At 48.3% G+C, this 20918-nt stretch overlaps 1 protein-coding gene across 1 annotated transcript in view; it reads left to right on the top strand.

Moving 5' to 3' along the window:
- LOC142246725 (uncharacterized) overlaps positions 1-20918 on the top strand; it is a 329582-nt gene that overhangs the window by 237705 nt on the left and 70959 nt on the right. Inside the window, exon 12 of the mRNA XM_075319778.1 lies at positions 321-2474. Coding sequence (XP_075175893.1) covers positions 321-2474 — 2154 coding nt within the window. The remainder of the gene's footprint in view (positions 1-320; positions 2475-20918) is intronic.

Raw genomic sequence — 20918 nt, 5'->3', positions numbered from 1 at the left:
ATGTGTGCGGCGGGCGGGGCCGAGCAGAGCGGGCAATTTGTGCGGTGGGCAGGGTCGAGCGAAACGGGCAATGTGTGCGGGGGACAGGGCCGAGCGGAGTGACAAATGCGTGCGGGGGGTGGGGCCAAGCGGCTATAATGACGTCAATTTGGAGCAAGACAGACAGACCGACAGAATAAGGCAAATATATATATAATATAGATGTTACATATAATTTCTACGACATTTTTTACTTTTACTTAAATTTGTAATTTTCATATTTAATTACTATAATTTAAGTTTATTTTGTTTAAAAATAAAATCCGTTTTCTTCTTGGCAGATGACTGTACCAGCACCCTGGAAGGACATCTGATACCTTCATATTTTAAAGCAGATGATTGTAGCATCACACAAGATACATATGAAGAGCATGGAAACATCTCAAATATACTCTCAGCCAATGATAGGAAAGAACAATCATCTGATCCTGTTAAAGAACTATCTCCTAATCCATCAAAGACTGTTAAGCAAAACAATAGTGTCAGAAGTGTGAAAGATCAAAGAGCGCACACAAGGTTGAAGACCATTTTATGCTCAGAATGTGAGAAATGTTTTACAGATAAAAGGAAATCTGCTAATCATTGGAAAATTCACATAGGATATTCATGCTCAGAATGTGGGAAATGTTTTAATTCCAAATCTCAAATTCTTAGACATGAGAAAATTCACACAGGGGAGAATCCATTTTCATGTTCAGAATGTGGGAAATGTTTTAATTCCAAATCTCAAATTCTTAGACATGAGAGAATTCACACAGGGGAGAAGCCATTTTCATGCTCAGAATGTGGGAAATGTTTTACAGATAGATCTTCTCTTGTTACACATGAGAGAATTCACACAGGGGAGAAGCCATTTTCATGTTCAGAATGTGGGAAATGTTTTAGTTTGAAATCGTCTCTTGTTAAACATGAGAGAATTCACACAGGGGAGAAGCCATTTTCATGTTCAGAATGTGGGAAATGTTTTAGTCGCAAATTTTCTCTTATTAAACATGAGAGAATTCACACAGGGGAGAAGCCATTTTCATGTTCAGAATGTGACAAATGTTTTACAGATAGATCTTCTCTTCTTACACATGAGAGAATTCACACAGGGGAGAAGCCATTTTCATGTGCAGAATGTGGGAAATGTTTTATGAAGAAATGTTATCTTCTTGCACATGAGAGAATTCACACAGGGGAGAAGCCATTTTCTTGCTCAGAATGCGGGAAATGTTTTAAAGATAGATCTTCTCTTCTTTCACATGAGAGAATTCACACAGGGGAGAAGCCATTTTCATGTTCAGAATGTGACAAATGTTTTACAGATAGATCTTCTCTTCTTACACATGAGAGAATTCACACAGGGGAGAAGCCATTTTCATGTTCAGAATGTGACAAATGTTTTAAAGATAGATCTTCTCTTCTTTCACATGAGAGAATTCACACAGGGGAGAAGCCATTTTCTTGTTCAGAATGTGGGATTTTTTTTAAAGATAGATCTTCTCTTCTTACACATGAGAGAATTCACACAGGGGAGAAGCCATTTTTTTGCTCAGAATGTGGGAAATGTTTTAAATCCAAATCTCAAATTCTTATACATGAGAGAATTCACACAGGGGAGAAGCCATTTTCATGTTCAGAATGTGGGAAATGTTTTAAATCCAAATCTCAAATTCTTATACATGAGAGAATTCACACAGGTGAGAAGCCATTTTCATGTTCAGAATGTGGGAAATGCTTTAGTTGCAAATCTTCTCTTGTTAAACATGAGAGAATTCACACAGGGGAGAAGCAATTTTCATGTTCAGAATGTGGGAAATGTTTTAGTCGCAAATCTTCTCTTGTTCAACATGAGAGAGTTCACACAGGGGAGAAGCCATTTTCATGTTCAGAATGTAAGCACTGTTTTACAGATAGATCTTCTCTTCTTAGACATGAGAGAATTCACACAGGGGAGAAGCCATTTTCATGTTCAGAATGTAAGCAATGTTTTACAGATAGATCGTCTCTTCATACACATGAGAGAATTCACACAGGGGATAAGCCATTTTCATGTTCAGAATGTGGGAAATGTTTTATGAAGAAATGTTATCTTCTTGCACATGAGAGATTTCACACAGGGGAGAAGCCATTTTCTTGCTTAGAATGTGGGAAATGTTTTACAGATAGATCTTCTCTTCTTAAACATGAGAGAATTCACACAGGGGAAAAGCCATTTTCTTGCTCAGAATGTGGGAAATTTTTTAATCAAAAATCCCATCTTCTCAAACATGAGAAAATTCACACAGGGGAGAAGCCATTTTCTTGCTCAAAATGTGGGAAATGTTTTAAAGATAAATCTTCTCTTCTTACACATGAGAGAATTCACACAGGGGAGAAGCCTTTTTCTTGCTCAGAATGTGGGAAATCTTTTAATCAAAAAGCTAATCTTCTCACACATGAGAGAATTCACACAGGGAAGAAGCCATTTTTTTGCTCAGAATGTGGGAAATGTTTTACAGCTAGATCTACTCTTCGTAATCATCAAAGAACTCACACTGGGAAGAAGCCATGTTAATCCCTTGGTGACCTATTTTTTTTGTTATATGTTTATACCAATAAAACAAATGACTATTCTGCATAAAAAGAAGTTGATACATAAGATTTACCTTCTGTCTACTATGGGTGCTTTTACACTGAGTTCCTCTCTCTGTTCAGTGGTCCTGTCGTGGCCTCCATCTGAACCCCTCCCCCCCAACAAAAAAATGGGATTTGGACGTATTCACTTGTGGGGCCACTGACGATAATGGTGCAGATAGAGTCTGTAATGCACCATTTTTGGGTATATGCTTACTGGAGGTTGACACCCAGACGCAGTCTACTACAGCTGGGTATGCGCCTCCATTAGCCGTATACCCTCGAAAATGATGCGTGTCAGAGTACACTGGGATTCCATCGGTGCATACTCCAAATCCTGTTTTGCGGGGGGTTCGAACGGAAGCTCCAATGGGACCAATGAACAGGGAGAGGAATGCAGTGTGAAAGCATCCTTATCCTTCAGATGCCCTTTTATTTTACCAAAAGGGTTAAACATTTAGCAGCAAGTTTTAGCTTTGATTATTTTAGGGCAATTTACACAACTTATTTTTTAGGGACCTATTTGTTTTCAAGTGACTTTCTGAGGCCTATGTATTGGACATTTCCTTGAAGGAATATCACTTTTAAAATAGCACCCCGCAAAATATTCAATACGGCTTTCAAGAGACTGTATCGTCTAATTTATTTTTTTTTTTTGTAGGCCAAATCAGCAAACAATATTATTATAATTGTGTAACAATTATTTTCTTAATGTAATTCAACTTTTAAATATGTAAAATAAAACTTTTATATAAAAAATACTTATAATTACCAGTAGGGGGAGCATCTTCCTGTGTACACATCAAAAAGCTATAGTAATCCTTAGTAGAATTACGATAGCTGCAAATTTGGGCAGTCACTAGATGACATGCCTATTCTCCTCCCCTTTTGGATGTTACACTGCACCCAAAAGGGGAGGTGGTGTATTTCATAGTAATGTGTCGCCATTTTATGGGTGACTGTATATGCATTGTACAGCTCCACCCAGAAGTAAAGTGGAAACACATTTATACATATATATACAGACTGCGGTCATCGCACCCACATATATACACTGACTGTTACACATATATACACTGACTGTTACACATCTGCTATATACACTGACTCGTCTCAGCCCACACATATATACACACTGACTGTTACACATATATACACAGACTGCGGTAATCGAATCCTCCCGGTACCGCCACCGCTGCTTCCATTTCCCACCCGGTACCATGTCCGCTCCCGTGCGAGAGATGAAGCAGCTGCTAAATCAAAAGTGAACAGTAGAAAAAAAAAAGACATACTCACCTGTCTGCAGACTCCCAGTGCCATGTCCGCTCCCAGCTCCTCTCCCGATACCACCGCTCCGGCTGTGTGCCGGCTCCCAGGCACGTCCGATGGGTGCAGGACCTGGCGGTGGATCACCTGATGCGGTCACCTGACGCATCAGCTGATCGTAAGTCTCGTGGTAACGTCGGGGACAGCTATCAGCTGATGCCGTCAGGAGACTTCATCAGCTGATTACCGGCAGCTCCTGGAGCGATCGGACAGAAGTCAGCACGTACGTGTGTAGGGGTTTTTTTGCACTGATGCATCAGCTGATTGTATAAACAGCTTTTATACAATCAGCGCTGTGTCATGTGATTCAGGCCCTTGAACCTGACACATCATCTGATCGCTTTGCCTTTCAGCAAACCGATCAGATTATATTAGATCCGGATTGGACGGCGCGGGACCCTTGACCTAGGATTACTGCGGAGGGGTGTTCTTTATTTCGATAAAGATGGAATCACTAATTGTGTTGTGTTTTACGTCTAAGAAAAATATTTTTCTGTGTTGTGGTTTTTTTTTTATCTGTATTAGAAATTCATGATGGCCATGTCTAATATTGGCGTGACACCATGAATTTCAGGCTTAGGGCCAGCTGATAATACACAGCTAGCACTAACCCCATTATTACCCAGCGAGCCACCCGGCATCAGGGCAGCTGGAAGTGTTGGATACAGCGCCAGAATATGGCGCTTCTATTAAAGCGCCATTTCCTGGGGAGGCTGCGGACTGCAATTCGCAGCGGGGTAGCTCAGAAAGCATGGGCACCCTGCGCTGTGGATTCCAATCCCCAGCTGCCTAGTTGTACCTGGTTGGACTCAAAAATTAGGCGAAGCCCACGTCATTTTTTTTTAATTATTTCATGAAATTCATGAAATAATTAAAAAAAAAAAGGCTTCACTATTTTTGGTTCACAGCCGGGTACAAATAGGCAGCTGGGGGTTGGGGGCAGCCCATACCTGCCTGCTGTACCTGGCTAGCATATGAAAATATGGCGAAGCCCACGTCATTTTTTTGAGGGGCAAAAAACTCCTGCATACAGTCCTGGATGGAGTATGCTGAGCCTTGTACTTCTGCAGCTGTGTGAGGCTCAGTGGTAATCACTATACGATGGCTCAGTGATTAGCACTGTATGGTGGCTCAGTAGTTAGCACTGTACGGTGGCTCAGTGGTTAGCACTGTATGGTGGATTAGGATAGGATTAGATACACAGCCCTGCAAACTGTCACACAGGAGAGGATTAGAAAACACAGACCTCCAGACAGTATTACACAGGAGATGATTAGATACACAGCCCTGCAAACAGTAGCACACAGGAGAGGATTAGATACATGGCTCAGCAGACAGTATCACAGGAGAGGATTAGCTACACGGCTCAGCAGACAGTATCACACAGGAGAGGATTAGATACACGGCTCAGCAGACAGTATCACACAGGACAGGATTAGATACACAGCTACACAGCTCAGCAGACTGTCACACAGGACAGGATTAGCTACACAGCTGTGCAGACAGTATCACACAGGACAGGATTAGATACACAGCTGTGCAGACAGTATCACAAAGGAGAGGATTAGATACACAGCTCAACAGACAGTATCACACAGGACAGGATTAGATACACAGCTCAGTAGACAGTATCACACAGGACAGGATTAGATACACAGCTGTGCAGACAGTATCACACAGGACAGGATTAGATACACAGCTCCGCAGACAGTATCACAAAGGAGAGGATTAGATACATGGCTCAGCAGACAGTATCACAGGAGAGGATTAGCTACACGGCTCAGCAGACAGTATCACACAGGAGAGGATTAGATACACGGCTCAGCAGACAGTATCACACAGGACAGGATTAGATACACAGCTACACAGCTCAGCAGACTGTCACACAGGACAGGATTAGATACACAGCTGTGCAGACAGTATCACACAGGACAGGATTAGATACACAGCTGTGCAGACAGTATCACAAAGGAGAGGATTAGATACACAGCTCAACAGACAGTATCACACAGGACAGGATTAGATACACAGCTCAGTAGACAGTATCACACAGGACAGGATTAGATACACAGCTGTGCAGACAGTATCACACAGGACAGGATTAGATACACAGCTCCGCAGACAGTATCACAAAGGAGAGGATTAGATACATGGCTCAGCAGACAGTATCACACAGGAGGGGATTAGATACACAGCTCAGCAGACAGTATCACACAGGACAGGATTAGATACACGGCTCAGCAGACAGTATCACACAGGAGAGGATTAGATACACGGCTCAGCAGACAGTATCACACAGGAGGATTAGATACACGGCTCAGTAGACAGTATCACACAGGATAGGATTAGATACACGGCTCAGCAGATAGTATCACACAGGACAGGATTAGATACACAGCTCAGCAAACAGTATCACACAGGACAGGATTAGATACACATCTGTGCAGACAGTATCACACAGGACAGGATTAGATACACAGATCAGCAGACAGTATCACAAAGGAGAGGATTAGATACACGGCTCAGCAAACTATCACACAGGACAGGATTAGATACACATCTGTGCAGACAGTATCACACAGGACAGGATTAGATACACAGCTCAGCAGACAGTATCACACATGAGAGGATTAGATACACAGCTCAGCAGACAGTATCACAAAGGAGAGGATTAGCTACATGGCTCAGCAGACAGTATCACACAGGAGAGGATTAGATACACAGCCCTGCAGAAAGACACACACACACGGCTAGAACGGGGGCTGGGGAGAGCGGAGGGAGGGAGTTTCATTACAGACGGTAATGGGGGGGAGGGGCGGCGGCAGTTGCAGGGGCTGGGGAGAGTGGAGGTACGGGGTGTCATCGTTAACGGGGGGAGGGGAGGCGGCCCGGACTCACATCCCGGCGATTGACAGGTGTAAAGTGGTGCAAAAAGCATGGCTTGAAGCGCCACAAAAATGGCGCTGAGATCCTCCCTCTGCTGTGATCTGGACAGCCCAGGGGGTGCGTCCAGGTCACAGCAGACGCCCACTGTAACGTTACTCATAGGGTCGGATCACGACTACTGTTCTCTATGCACAGGGGCTGCCATAAAGGAGTGAGTAACTGTCGTTACACACACACCAAATCCAACATGGCCCCCAGTGCATACAGTAAAATTAGAATAACAGAAAAAGTAAATAAGCTGCGATTTTCATTTTGTATTACGATACGATACACTTTATTGATCCCGTAGGAAATTATGGTATTACAGCCGCACAACTTAAATCATAACATGAATTACTTAATTGACAAGACAGTAGAGGTGACAGAACGTTATACTTTAGATCAGGTCATACACAGCGGGTAAACTGAAAAGTAGAAGAAATAAAGAAGTAGACATTCACCTTGATGATTTAACACTAATGTTATTATTGTACATTCCCATAGCAGTTGACACAAATGATTTCCTATATTTTTCCTTCTTACACCTCAGGATTAGCCGGTTACTGAAGGTCTCTTCTGTCTTATGAATAGCTCGTATAATGGATGTGCATTATTATTCATAATCACCATACACTTTTTTCAGAGTTCTTCTCTCCACTACCTCCTCAAAAGAGTCCAGATTGCAGCCAACAGCTGTATTTCATAATAACTTGATTTCAAAATCACTATTTTTAATAAAAAAATAAAAAAACGTGATACAGTCCCTTTAAGGTAGTTTAACTCTTTGGGTCCTTCATAAGAAATAATGCAAAATGGAATTATTGGAATGAAAAACTGTGAAACTACCATAATGTGTGGGGAGGCTGTGGGTGCCCTATAGTGGTGTGGGGGCCATCATATAGTGTGTGGGGGTCTGCAATCACTCTCTATGGGGAGTACTGTGGGGACCACCATCAATAGGGCCACTACATCGTGTGTTAGGCCCCTGTGGTGGCAGCCATCATACTGTGTGTGTGGGTGGGGGGCTGTGCTGCTTATGTCAACAGTTTCTGAGATCCGTACCATTTTAATTTTTCCGGTTAGAGCTGTGCAGGCGCTTATTTTTTGTGTACTGAGCTGATGATTTTATTATTTCCATTTTGGGGTGAATACAATGTTTTCATCACTTATTGCATTTGTTTGCAGAAGCATAATCAAGTGGCATAAACAATTTAATATTTTGATAGACCAGACTTTTGCGTATGTGGATTTTATTTTTCTGTATTTTTAATGTGGGAAAAGAGGGGTAATTCAAGTAAAACTATTTTTTAGGATTTAAAAAAAAAAATATATATATATATTTTTATTGTATTTAGTAGTTCCTTTAGGGTAATTTACTCGCCATTAGCCGATTTGCTTGTACTACAGGATTGCTGTATATAGCAAAAAGTCATGGTCTCCGATGAACGCTAGCCATGGATTGGTTTTCTTAGCAGTACAATCTTGACGGGCACGGTGTCTTTAGCAGACCCCCAGTTCTCATGATAAACCATCGGCTCACTGTGATTGAGTATCGGGTGGAATGATGGCTGGTTAGAACCCTGTGCCCCTCGGCCACGCGCTGTACATTCCGCTTAGAATAAGGTTAAATGCTGCAGGATGAGCTGCTCTCCACTTGCGGCTGTTAGCGGCATGAGGATGGCTTAATAACAAAACCATCATTTGCCAGCAAACATGCGGGCTCAGCTGAGAGTGCATGAAAGACAGGGAGCCGGCAAATGTCGTGTCAGTACATCATATATGTTATGTTTTAATCCCTTCCCAACATATAAATTTAGCAATGGGATTAGATACAGTATCACATGTAAAATTAGGTTCAGCAGTCAAAATCACACTTGACAGTATTAGATACACAACTCCACATACAGTATCACTGGTGCTTGCATTATACACAGCAACTCAGTAGATTGACACAGATCACAGATGTCCTGATTTGATACATTGGCTTAGAACACAATATTACGCATGCTTAGATACAGTGACTAAGCAGATGGTATCACACATGATAGGATTAGATACACATAGCTCAACAGTGTGGCACAAGACCGGATTAGATACATTGGCTTATAAGACAGTGTGATGGTGGGATATGGTATACTGTGTATCATGTAGTGTAGGTTTGTATTTTACGCTTGGTTCACTGTCCATTATTTGTATTGCTTGTGTGTACATTGTATTGTCTGTAGGTAATCAACCCCTGTAGTGTTACTGTCCCTAAGTCTGGGGAAAGGGGGCCTGGGATCCACCTAAATTCTCTGCTTACCTGGGGGATATGTCATTCTGGGTGAGACTTACGAGAGAGAAGAAGCAGGATTGAACCTCTGAGGGAAAGCTGCGGCTCCTCAGAGAGACCTGGACATTTATCCCATTACTGGACTGTATTCGTGTTTCTTTACTATTTTTACCTTCTGTATGGTGGAATATGTTATGGACCATTTGATTTGCTTTGAATAAATGCTCTTTGGATTGTACAGCCATCTCTGTCTGTTGATTGTGTGATATGGGAGAAGGACCCGATCACAACTGGTGGCAGCAGTTGGGATCAACAAAGCGCAGCCTAATGGAGATCCACCCACAGAGTGAATACAGAAACTGGACCGTATCCAGTCTAAAGAAGCCTTAAAGGGAACCAAACATCAGGATTTTCGTATATAAGGTAAAGCCAGTGCAGTACTGGCACTATCAGGCACATTCTCTACATACCATTAGTGGGCAGCTTGGATGTTTAGGCTTTGAAATCCAAGTTTGTGAAGTTTGAAAATTCATCAGTTTTTTGACTGACAGTTGCACCTCTGCTGATAATATCCGGGCGGGTTATGCACCTGGTTTCCCGCCCAACCCCCCCTCCTCCCCGCCTTTTCCTCCCTCTCTCTGGCTCTATGCAAATTTTTCTATTCAGTAACCTGGCGTTGGAGTTGGCGCCTGCGCATGGCGCTTATCTCCGGCGCCATGTTTCTGAAGCCTGCATTACCAAGTCATTATACTCTTGTGCCTTAGAGGGTGGCGCATGCGCCCTTGATTCTTCAGATCTAGTTGTGACCGCGGGAGTGCGCGCAGTCACAACAGGACTGGAGAACTGAACTTACCGATTACTGCTGTGCTGGCCCGGTGTCCTGGGGCGGCACGATATCATCTGCTGCAGCTAATTGGTAAGATCAGCTGTTCTCCAGTCTTGTTGTGACCACGCGCGCTCCCGCGGTCACAACTAGATCTGAAGAAGCGATGGCGCATGCGCCGCCCTCTAAGGCAGAAGGAGTATAATGACTTGGTAATGCAGGCTTCAGAAACATGGCGCCGGAGATAAGCGCTATGCGCATGCACCAACTTCGATGCCAGGTTACTGAATAGAAAAATTTGCATAGAGCCAGAGAGAGGGAGGAACAGGCAGTGGGGGGGGGGGGGCTGGAATCCATGTGCATAACCAGCCCGGATATTATTAGCAGAGGTGCAACTGTCAGTCAAAAAACTGATGAATTTTTAAACTTCACAAACTTGGATTTCAAAGCCTAAACATCCGAGCTGCCTACTAATGGTATGTAGAGAATGTGCCTGATAGTGCCAGTACTGCACTGGCTTTACCTTCTATATGAAAATCCTGATGTTTGGTTCCTTTTAATTGATCTACTTGTGGGTGAGAGCCAGTCCACCTCCTCCCAGATGTCTGACGGACAAGCACTGGGGACTGGGATCCCTGCCCCAAAAAGCCAGTGGGTGGTGTGGTTTGCAGAAGAGATGGTGGTTCTGGGCCCAGGTGTATCTCAGGAGTATAAGCAGGAGGCTGCTCGCCTAACACAGAGACAAGAAGCAATGGAGTCCGATGGAGGGAGTAATGTGAGTTGGAGTCTAAACGCAGCGATCCGGGAGCATGTACGGATCACCCGAGCGGACTTCAAGCCATTTGATGAGACTTCCGGCGATATGGAAGGGTTTTTCAAGGACTTTGACTAGTAGTGTGCTGTGATGGAGGAGTCGCACTCGGCTGGATGCGTTTGTTAGTGGGACTCCTGAATGGAAGCCTGGTAGAGGCTTATCGCACCATTAACTCACAGCAGAACCGGGATTACAACATTGTAAAGCGGACTATCCTGGATTACCATGCCATCACCCCAGACTCCCATAGGGCACAGTTCCGAGGACTCCCATGCACCACGGGGGGAATTATTTAGGAAGTATGCCCATAAGATGTCCCAGGCATGTCGGAGATGGCTGGAAGTGGAAGATGCTTTCACTGTGGAAGACGTTATAAAGGTATTTCTTATAGAACAATTTCTTTCCAAGTGTCCCTCAGAAATACAGGAATGGGTCAGAGAGCGCACGCTGTGCAAATTGGATCAAGCTGCAGCCCTGGCTGATGAGGCCCTTACTATCCAACCGCAATGTAGGGGACTTCTGGACAATAAGCCACAGCCTGCTTCTGCTCCCCGATCCTCTCCAGTTATATCTTCCCCTCCACGCAGCTGCAGACCGATAATCACCACGACTCAGAATTCTGGGCCTCAACAGTTCCGACCACGCCCTGGGGGAATTACAGAGAGGAGATGTTATGGGTGCTGGCAACTGCAATCCAGTTGTCCCGCAAGGACTCTGAGGGACCCCCATGCACATCCACTTCGTCCGGTGCATCTTGTGCAGTCCATCCCACCTGAGGAAGAAGTACAACCACCTCCACCGGAATGCACTGCTGACCCCTGCACCATAGATGCCCCTTTTGGAGTGTATGGTCTCCGGCCTTTGTCAGGTTCTCCTACTGCCTTCTCCAGAATGCACACTGGAAGGAGTACGACGCAGAGGAGATGTTATCGATGTGGGCAGCCTGGGCATTTGCAAAACACTTGCCCTGCTGGTTGATTGAGGAATGACCTTGCATCAAATCGACCTGTTCATTCTCTACAGACAAATACAGTGGGGGAAGAGTTCTCATCCCTTCAAGTTGACTTGCTTAATGACTCAGATACTCGTGGTCGACCACTAGGGGTTTATGGGGTGCGAGACACAGCCCTGAGCTCTTCTCACCATCAAAGTAAGCACTTACAGGAGGTTGTGCTGGATGGACAGAGAGTCATTGGATTTTGTGACTGTGGGGAATTTCTCACAATAGCTGATCTCCGAGTGGTTTGGCCAAAGACTAGATACATCTTGGACCAGGGATTGTTATTGAATTGGCTGGAGGACAAAGGAGGAATATCCCAAAGGCGACTGTAGATGTGGACTTTGGCTTTGTGGTCAAGCAATGTGTGGTTGGGGTGATGAGCGGACCAGATATTCTCCTAGGAAATGATGTGGGAGATCTACAATGCCGATTTGTGGGTACAGAAAACACAGTTTGAGTGAAGGAGGACACAAAGGGAAGCTTGTTCTTCCAACCCTACCGCTGTACAAGGGACTATCTACAGCTTCTACATCCGATACAAGCGTGGGACCAACACCAGAATGCTGATGGATTGTCCCAGCAAGAAGAACCATAGCCTATCCACAGCTGAGCAACATCGACTTAAGTGACAATGAATATAGGTATTAAAATTATCTGCATAATGAAAATACAAATATATATCTCAAATATAATTATATAAATATAATCAGCAGACCATGAGGACTATCGTATGGACCAAATCGCAAAAACACTGAATTCAAGCAAAGAAGAGGAAGAGCGATCATATGGTCAAAAATATAAGATTTTATTCATAGAAAAAGTGATAGGGGAGAAAACACGGATTACATCACTGCAAACACCAGGTGTAAATGCATCAGAAATCGTGAAATTAATCATTAGACTGTGTCACGAACCACCGGGGGGGTCACTCAGAAATCCCCCGCGCTGGCTACCAGTACGTCACAATCGGGGGGTAACAAGTGGGGGTCACCCCTCCTTTATACCTCCCGACCGACAGACAGAGCACGTGACGCGCTCTCTAGCGCCCCTCTTATAGTCAGGCCAATTATGGAATTGCCCGACAATAAGCAAGGAGGCCGCTATACTACTTATGCCGATTATTGAAGGGTCCCCGGTGAGAGTAGGGTATATATTCCCCCGACCTCCGCGGGCGGAATATATAAAACCTCCCCGGATCTCACTGGCCTCCCCACAATAATCCTTGGCACAACTCGCTGCCACCAACCGCTTCACGGTAACTATTAGCCGAACACACAGACGTGGGATTCAAGATCGAGATAACAGAACAGCCCAAGATTAATTATATAATTTAATCAGCCTAAAGCACACTAGAAACTACAATATATACAATAGGGAATCTACAGAATATACATAGGTCAGAGTACAGTTACAGATAAAGCATGGTTTACAAACAGGTATGCAATTCAATCAGTTACCTTGTGCGTCTGGCCACAGGGGGGCGCTGTAGACCAGGTTTCTAGGAACTCCCACAGATGTTTCCTGCACGTGACCCCCAGCGAAAGAACACTGGAAAATGGCCGAAGTAGGGTTATCAACCTGGGCAAATCCAGGTCCCCTCCTACCTTCGTGACCTCAGAGGGAGCACTGCTCCACCCCTGGCTGGAGTTATGGACAAAATCCACAACATGGAATATGGCCATAACTTGGCCTGGGAGCGTCGTAGGCGGACGCCAATGCTCTCATTGTGACAGTTATGAATTTAGCTACAGAATGAGAGGTTTCATGACTTGTCTACTAGTTCCACATTGGCTGATATCACGCCTGGGGTATTTCCCAAGCTCCCGCTCCCATAAAAAAGGTGTGCCAGCATCGTCCGCATGCGAAAACACCATTTTTATGGTTGCCGTATTTATCGGAAATATGGCTTGCGAGATATGAACCATTTTTTACTGGAGTCGTTCTGTCTGGCTAGTTCCAGAGCCTTATAATGAGATACAACTCTTGTTACAGGGTGACGGCAGGGAGTCATCCTGTGTCCTTTGTTCCCACATCACCTAATTTCCATATCACAGGAGATGGCCATGGGATGGGTTGCTAAACAAGTTGTGTGAAGGAAAGGGGGGGTGACACCAGGAGAGGGCTTCCTGACATAACTTGAATATCATGATTTATCGTCATATCTCCGGATTTACCTCACACCTCCCCCCTTTTGAGGGCGCTAGGGGGCAGCACACTCCGGTGTTCCCCCGTGCGCCCGTCCGCGACCTCTCCTTGTCGGGACAGCCCGTCTGCGTTACCGTGGTCACGGCCCCTTTTGTGGCGAATGGTGAAGTTGTATTGCTGGAGCGCAAGGCTCCATCGCAACAGTCGCCCATTCGTCCCAGAGACGGTGTGCAACCAGCTGAGGGGGTTGTGGTCCGTCTCCACGATGAAGTGGCGCCCGTATAGATAGGGTTGCAGACGCTGCAGGGCCCACACTATGGCCAGGCACTCCTTCTCCATTGTGGAATAGGCCACTTCCCTCGGTAACAGCTTCCTGCTCAGGTACAAGACTGGGTGCTCTTGGCTCGCAGAGTCCACCTGGCTGAGCACCGCACCGAGGCCGAAGTCACTGGCGTCGGTCTGTACTACAAACGGCCGCGTGAAGTCGGCTGCCTGTAGCACGGGCGGGCTGGACAGGGCGTCCTTTAGGGCCCGGAAGGCTGTCTCGCAGTCCATTGTCCAATCGACTGCAGAGGGCAGCTTCTTCTTGGTGAGGTCCGTCAGGGGCTTTGCCAGGCTACTATAGCATGGAACAAACCTCCTATAGTACCCAGCGGTCCCCAAGAAGGACATCACCTGCTTCTTGGTCCTGGGGGTGGGCCAGGATGCGATGGCCTCCACTTTCTCAGGCTCGGGCTTCAGTGTTCTCCCGCCTACCCGGTGACCGAGGTACTGGACCTCGCTCATGGCCAGCTGACACTTTCCCGGCTTGATGGTCAAACCTGCCCGGTGGATCCGCCTGAGCACCTGTGCTAGATGCTCTAGGTGGTCCTCCCAGGTGGGACTGAAGACGGCAATGTCATCTAGGTACGCGGCCGCGTACCCTTCAAGTCCCTTGAGCAGGGTGTTGACCATCCGCTGGAAAGTGGCAGGGGCATTCCTCATCCCGAATGGCATCACCGTGGACTCGTATAGTCCAAATGGGGTAATAAAGGCAGAGCGTTCCCTGGCCTTGCGAGTCAGGGGGATCTGCCAATATCCCCGGCTCAGATCCATGATGGTCAGGTACTGAGCCCCGGCCAACTGATCGAGCAGGTCATCGATGCGTGGCATTGGGTACGCATCGGCGACCGTGACAGCATTGAGCCCCCTGTAGTCCACGCAGAACCGAGTGGTTCGGTCCTTCTTAGGGACGAGGACTACAGGCGAGGCCCAAGCGCTGTTGGATGCCTGGATCACCCCCAGCTTCAGCATCTCGTCAATCTCCTGGCGCATGTGTTGCTGCACCTCCAGGGAGACCCGATATGCTGAACGCCGGATCGGGGGATGATCCCCAGTGTCCACGTGATGGACAGCCAAGTTAGTCCTTCCGGGCTGGTTGGTAAACAACCCCCGGAAGGGGTGTAGGGTGGCCCACAGCTGGGACCGTTGGTCTTCCAAGAGCTGGTGGCCAACCTCCACATCCTCAATGGATCCGCCTGCCCTAACCTGGGCTAGCATATCCAAGAGGGTTTCCGCTTCTCCCTCCTCGGGCAGGTTGCACACGGGGAGCGCACATGCCTCCCGCTCATGATGTGCCTTCATCATGTTCACATGGAAGGGCTTCCGCCTTCCACGGGCAGGGTCCAGGGTGACCAGGTACGTCACAGGGTTGAGCTGCTGGTACACGAGGTATGGGCCTTCCCAGGCTGCCTGAAGCTTGTCCTGTGGTACGGGGACCAGTACCCACACCTTTTGACCCACTTGGTAGGTCCTCTCACAAGCGTTCTGGTCGTACCAACGCTTCTGATCGGCCTGGGCTTGAGCCATATTGTCGTGTACCAGTTGCGTCAAGGCCTGCATTTTGTCCCGGAAGCGCATGACATACTCGATAACCGACACTCCAGGGGTGGCCAAATCCCCTTCCCAAGCCTCTTTCACCAGAGCCAGGGGGCCCCGCACACGTCGCCCGTACAGGAGCTCAAACGGTGAGAATCCTGTTGAGGCCTGTGGAACCTCCCGGTAAGCAAATAACAGGTGTGGGAGATACCGCTCCCAGTCACGCCCATGGGAGTCGACCAACATCTTAAGCATCTGCTTTAAGGTGCCATTGAACCGCTCGCACAGGCCATTAGTCTGTGGATGGTACGGGCTGGCCACCAGATGTCGCACCTGGACTTGCTTACAGAGGGCCTCCATCAGCTGGGACATGAATTGGGTCCCCCGGTCAGTGAGCATTTCCTGGGGAAAACCCACTCGGGAGAAAATCTCCAGCAATGCGGTGGCCACCTTGTCAGCCCGAATGGACGACAAGGCCACTGCTTCTGGGTACCGGGTGGCATAGTCCACTACCGTCAGTATGAAGCGTTTCCCGGAGCTGCTGGGGATGGCCAGCGGGCCGACCAGATCCACAGCCACCCTCCTGAAAGGCTCATCGATGATGGGCAGAGATACCAGTGGGGCTTTGGGGCGTGGCCCCGCCTTCCCCACTCTCTGACAGGTTTCACACGAACGGCAGTAGGCAGCCACATCGGCCCCCATTTTTGGCCAGTAGAAATGCTGGTTTAACCTGGCCTTGGTCTTAGCGATCCCTAGGTGTCCGGCCATCGGAATCTCATGTGCGATCCGCAACAACTCCGTCCGGAACGGATAGGGTACCACCAACTGTCGGTCCCTGGGCCACGCCTCCGGTGAACCCTGCTGGACCGTGGCCCGGTACAGCCGTCCTTGGTCCCAGACCACTCGCTCCGGGTCCGAGTCCGAGGGAGGCTGGGCCGCCTGCTCCTTAAGAGCTTTCAGGCTGTCGTCAGCTTCTAACGCTGCCTGAAACCCCTGACTAGATGTGGCCAGAATCGACGAGACTGTCACATCTTCGGTCAGTACCCCGGGACCTGTGTCCTGGCCTCCACCTGACTCGGCTGCCACTTGGTCAGAAGGGGAAGAGCTATCGGACCTCCGGGAGGCCCCTTGGCTTCCAGCACTCCCACTGCGGGTGACAGCGGCCACAGCCGCTGCCACCGTGGGTCGTGCCTGCTCCTCCTCCGTTCCTGACCAAGTCGCCGGTTCAGGCAGACCTACCTGGCTTCCTGACACCCCGGTTGTGGGGGAACCATGCACCGAGATCTTACCTGGGAGCACTTCCGCTCCTGGACCGGCCCCAATCTCACCTGCCTGTTCCCCTCCTGCAGCAACAGAACCCCGCTGTGAAATCTCTGGGGACCCCACATTTGCTGTGGTAGCCCCCACCCCACACACTGGTCCTCCCCCTGCAGCACCCTGCTCTCTGCTTATCCCTGCAGAGGGCAACAGATCCCAGCTCACAGGCTGATTACTTGTAGAGGCATTGTCACACCTTTCTCTGACCCCCTCCCCTGTCACAGCTGCAGCTGTGTGTGTGTCTATGGTGTCTGTGCAAGCAGAAATATCAGAGTTCACTCCCCCCTCTCTCACATCATTCATAGATAACACATTAACATTGTCAGGAGTCATGTCCGTACTGGCTGAAGGTTCAGCCCTTGGTGGGGGCCCAAACTGGGAGGTTATCTGCCCCAAATCTGTCCCAAGTAGCACGTTTGCGGGGATCCGATCAGTTACCCCCACCTCCCTCACCCCTCGCCCTGCGCCCCAGTCCACATAAATGTCAGCAACAGGCAGCGCCGGGTCAATGCCTCCAATCCCGGAGACAGCGAGGGTTTTTCCAGGGATCAAGTCTTGGGGGGACACCATCTCAGGCCGCACCAGAGTCACCTCCGAGGCGCTGTCTCGCAGTCCTATGGTCACAGACCGGCCGACGGTGACAGGTTGGAAGCTGTCCAGGGACCTACCACCACCCCCACCCACACAATACACCTTGGGCGGCCCTTGGGACGGGGACGGAGCCGGGGCCTTGGGACGCTGAGGGCACATGGCCTTGAAGTGTCCAGGTAGGTTGCACTGGTGGCACCGTCTTGGTTCTGCCACGGGCCTGGAGAGGGGAGTTGAGGGGGACACCCCCTGCAGTCTAGGGGCAGGTGGGGCAGTCGCAGAGTTCATCTTACCCCCTCTCCAGGTGCTGCTGGTGGCTGCTCTCCTGGCTTCAGGAGCCCGATTGTTGGTGTAGTCATCGGCCAGGGCAGCTGTAGCCGTGGACCCCTTTGGCTTCTGGTCTCGGATGAACTGGCGGAGATCCTCAGGGCAGTTCCACAAGAGTTGCTCCGTGATGACCAAGTCCAGGATCTCTGGTCCGGTGGAAAGCTGCAGGCCTTGGGTCCAGTGGTCGGCAGCTCGGGCAAGTGCCCGCCGGTGGTCAGCCCAGGAGTCCTTTGGTCCCTTCTGCAGGGTCCGGAACTTCTTGCGGTAGGACTCCGGAGTGAGGTTGTACTGTTGGATCAGGGCCCGCTTGATGGTGTCGTAGCCCTGATCTGCCTCAGCAGGCAAGTCCCCAAGGATTTCCAGGGCCTTACCCCTTAAACGGGGGGTCAGGTATTTGGCCCACTGGTCCTTGTCCAGATGGTGCTGCAAGCAAGTCCGTTCAAAAGCAGTCAAGAAAGAGTCCAAGTCTCCATCCTTCTCCAGCACTGGGAAGTCCTCAACACGGACCTTTGGAAGTTTGGTGTCTTGGAAGGTCACGTGTGGCTGATGAGGGCTGGAGCTTGGCTAGATGCAGCTGGTAGTCACGGTCTGCCTGTCGCTCCGCAGCCTCACGCTCTGCCTGGCGCTCTTCACGCGCTGCTTGCCGCTCCGCAGCCTCAGCATCACGCGCTGCCTGCCGCTCTGCCCTGCGCTCTGCCAGGAGTTCCTTGTAGCCCTTCTGGTCTCCAGCCTGGAGAAGGGCCATAGCCATTTGAAGAAGGCTATCCGAGCCTCCCAGGCTCGGTGGAATGGCACGTGGTGATCTGCGGCCCGCTGCGGAGCCTGGTGATTCACTGTCCATTGCAGAGCGGAGGGCTGGCATCTGGCTCGTTGAGGACCCTTGGGTGAGCTGCTCCTCATCTTGTCCAGCAGTGCCAGGTTGTGCAATGTCCTCTGCAGAGCTGTTTTCTGGCGTCGAGCTCCTGGAGGACTCGTGGGCAACCTCCTCATTACTGTCCACAGCACCGTCCTCCCTCTCTTCGGCTCCTGCTTTAGCATTGGCCAGTTGCCTAGCTCTGCTCCTGGTGCCATCAGCCATTCTTGCAGACTTTTGGTCACTGACACAGAACTGACACCTGATGCCTCCACACACCTTACAGTATCTGCACTCTGACACTCTAGTGTTGAGCTAGTCTGAAGACCCCAGCAGCCACAGCTGCTGCAGGCAGTCTTTAGTGTCTGGGAGTATGGGTCTCACACTCACACACACTATTATCTCGATCCCACCGCTTGCCACCAATATGTCACGAACCACCGGGGGGGTCACTCAGAAATCCCCCGCGCTGGCTACCAGTACGTCACAATCGGGGGGTAACAAGTGGGGGTCACCCCTCCTTTATACCTCCCGACCGACAGACAGAGCACGTGACGCGCTCTCTAGCGCCCCTCTTATAGTCAGGCCAATTATGGAATTGCCCGACAATAAGCAAGGAGGCCGCTATACTACTTATGCCGATTATTGAAGGGTCCCCGGTGAGAGTAGGGTATATATTCCCCCGACCTCCGCGGGCGGAATATATAAAACCTCCCCGGATCTCACTGGCCTCCCCACAATAATCCTTGGCACAACTCGCTGCCACCAACCGCTTCACGGTAACTATTAGCCGAACACACAGACGTGGGATTCAAGATCGAGATAACAGAACAGCCCAAGATTAATTATATAATTTAATCAGCCTAAAGCACACTAGAAACTACAATATATACAATAGGGAATCTACAGAATATACATAGGTCAGAGTACAGTTACAGATAAAGCATGGTTTACAAACAGGTATGCAATTCAATCAGTTACCTTGTGCGTCTGGCCACAGGGGGGCGCTGTAGACCAGGTTTCTAGGAACTCCCACAGATGTTTCCTGCACGTGACCCCCAGCGAAAGAACACTGGAAAATGGCCGAAGTAGGGTTATCAACCTGGGCAAATCCAGGTCCCCTCCTACCTTCGTGACCTCAGAGGGAGCACTGCTCCACCCCTGGCTGGAGTTATGGACAAAATCCACAACATGGAATATGGCCATAACTTGGCCTGGGAGCGTCGTAGGCGGACGCCAATGCTCTCATTGTGACAGTTATGAATTTAGCTACAGAATGAGAGGTTTCATGACTTGTCTACTAGTTCCACATTGGCTGATATCACGCCTGGGGTATTTCCCAAGCTCCCGCTCCCATAAAAAAGGTGTGCCAGCATCGTCCGCATGCGAAAACACCATTTTTATGGTTGCCGTATTTATCGGAAATATGGCTTGCGAGATATGAACCATTTTTTACTGGAGTCGTTCTGTCTGGCTAGTTCCAGAGCCTTATAATGAGATACAACTCTTGTTACAGGGTGACGGCAGGGAGTCATCCTGTGTCCTTTGTTCCCACATCACCTAATTTCCATATCACAGGAGATGGCCATGGGATGGGTTGCTAAACAAGTTGTGTGAAGGAAAGGGGGGGTGACACCAGGAGAGGGCTTCCTGACATAACTTGAATATCATGATTTATCGTCATATCTCCGGATTTACCTCACAGACTGCATATATCACAGTCGGTAATTGACGGGTCACTGAAATGGCCTACAATAAAACTAATATACTTATATTTCCAACATACTCACGGAGATGAAATGAAATCCTTAATATAAGGTATACACAAAGATACTAATATTATATTAATTGTTATTTAAACCATGCAGGAAGGACACCTAAAAGTGCATAGAGAAAGAGTATATGGAAATATTATACATCTATTCATAGAACAGATGCACACCACCTGCAGCAAGGGCAAAATATCTAATTTCCCCTAATACATGATATGCCAGTAGTATACCAAAATTCACAATTTAAGGTCTATAGACTATT

The sequence above is a fragment of the Anomaloglossus baeobatrachus genome, chromosome 7 (genome assembly GCF_048569485.1).
Source record: "Anomaloglossus baeobatrachus isolate aAnoBae1 chromosome 7, aAnoBae1.hap1, whole genome shotgun sequence".
In the NCBI taxonomy this organism is placed as follows: Eukaryota; Metazoa; Chordata; class Amphibia; order Anura; family Aromobatidae; genus Anomaloglossus; species Anomaloglossus baeobatrachus.
Note: the sequence above shows the minus strand (reverse complement) of the source record. Positions and strands in the feature narration are given on the sequence as shown.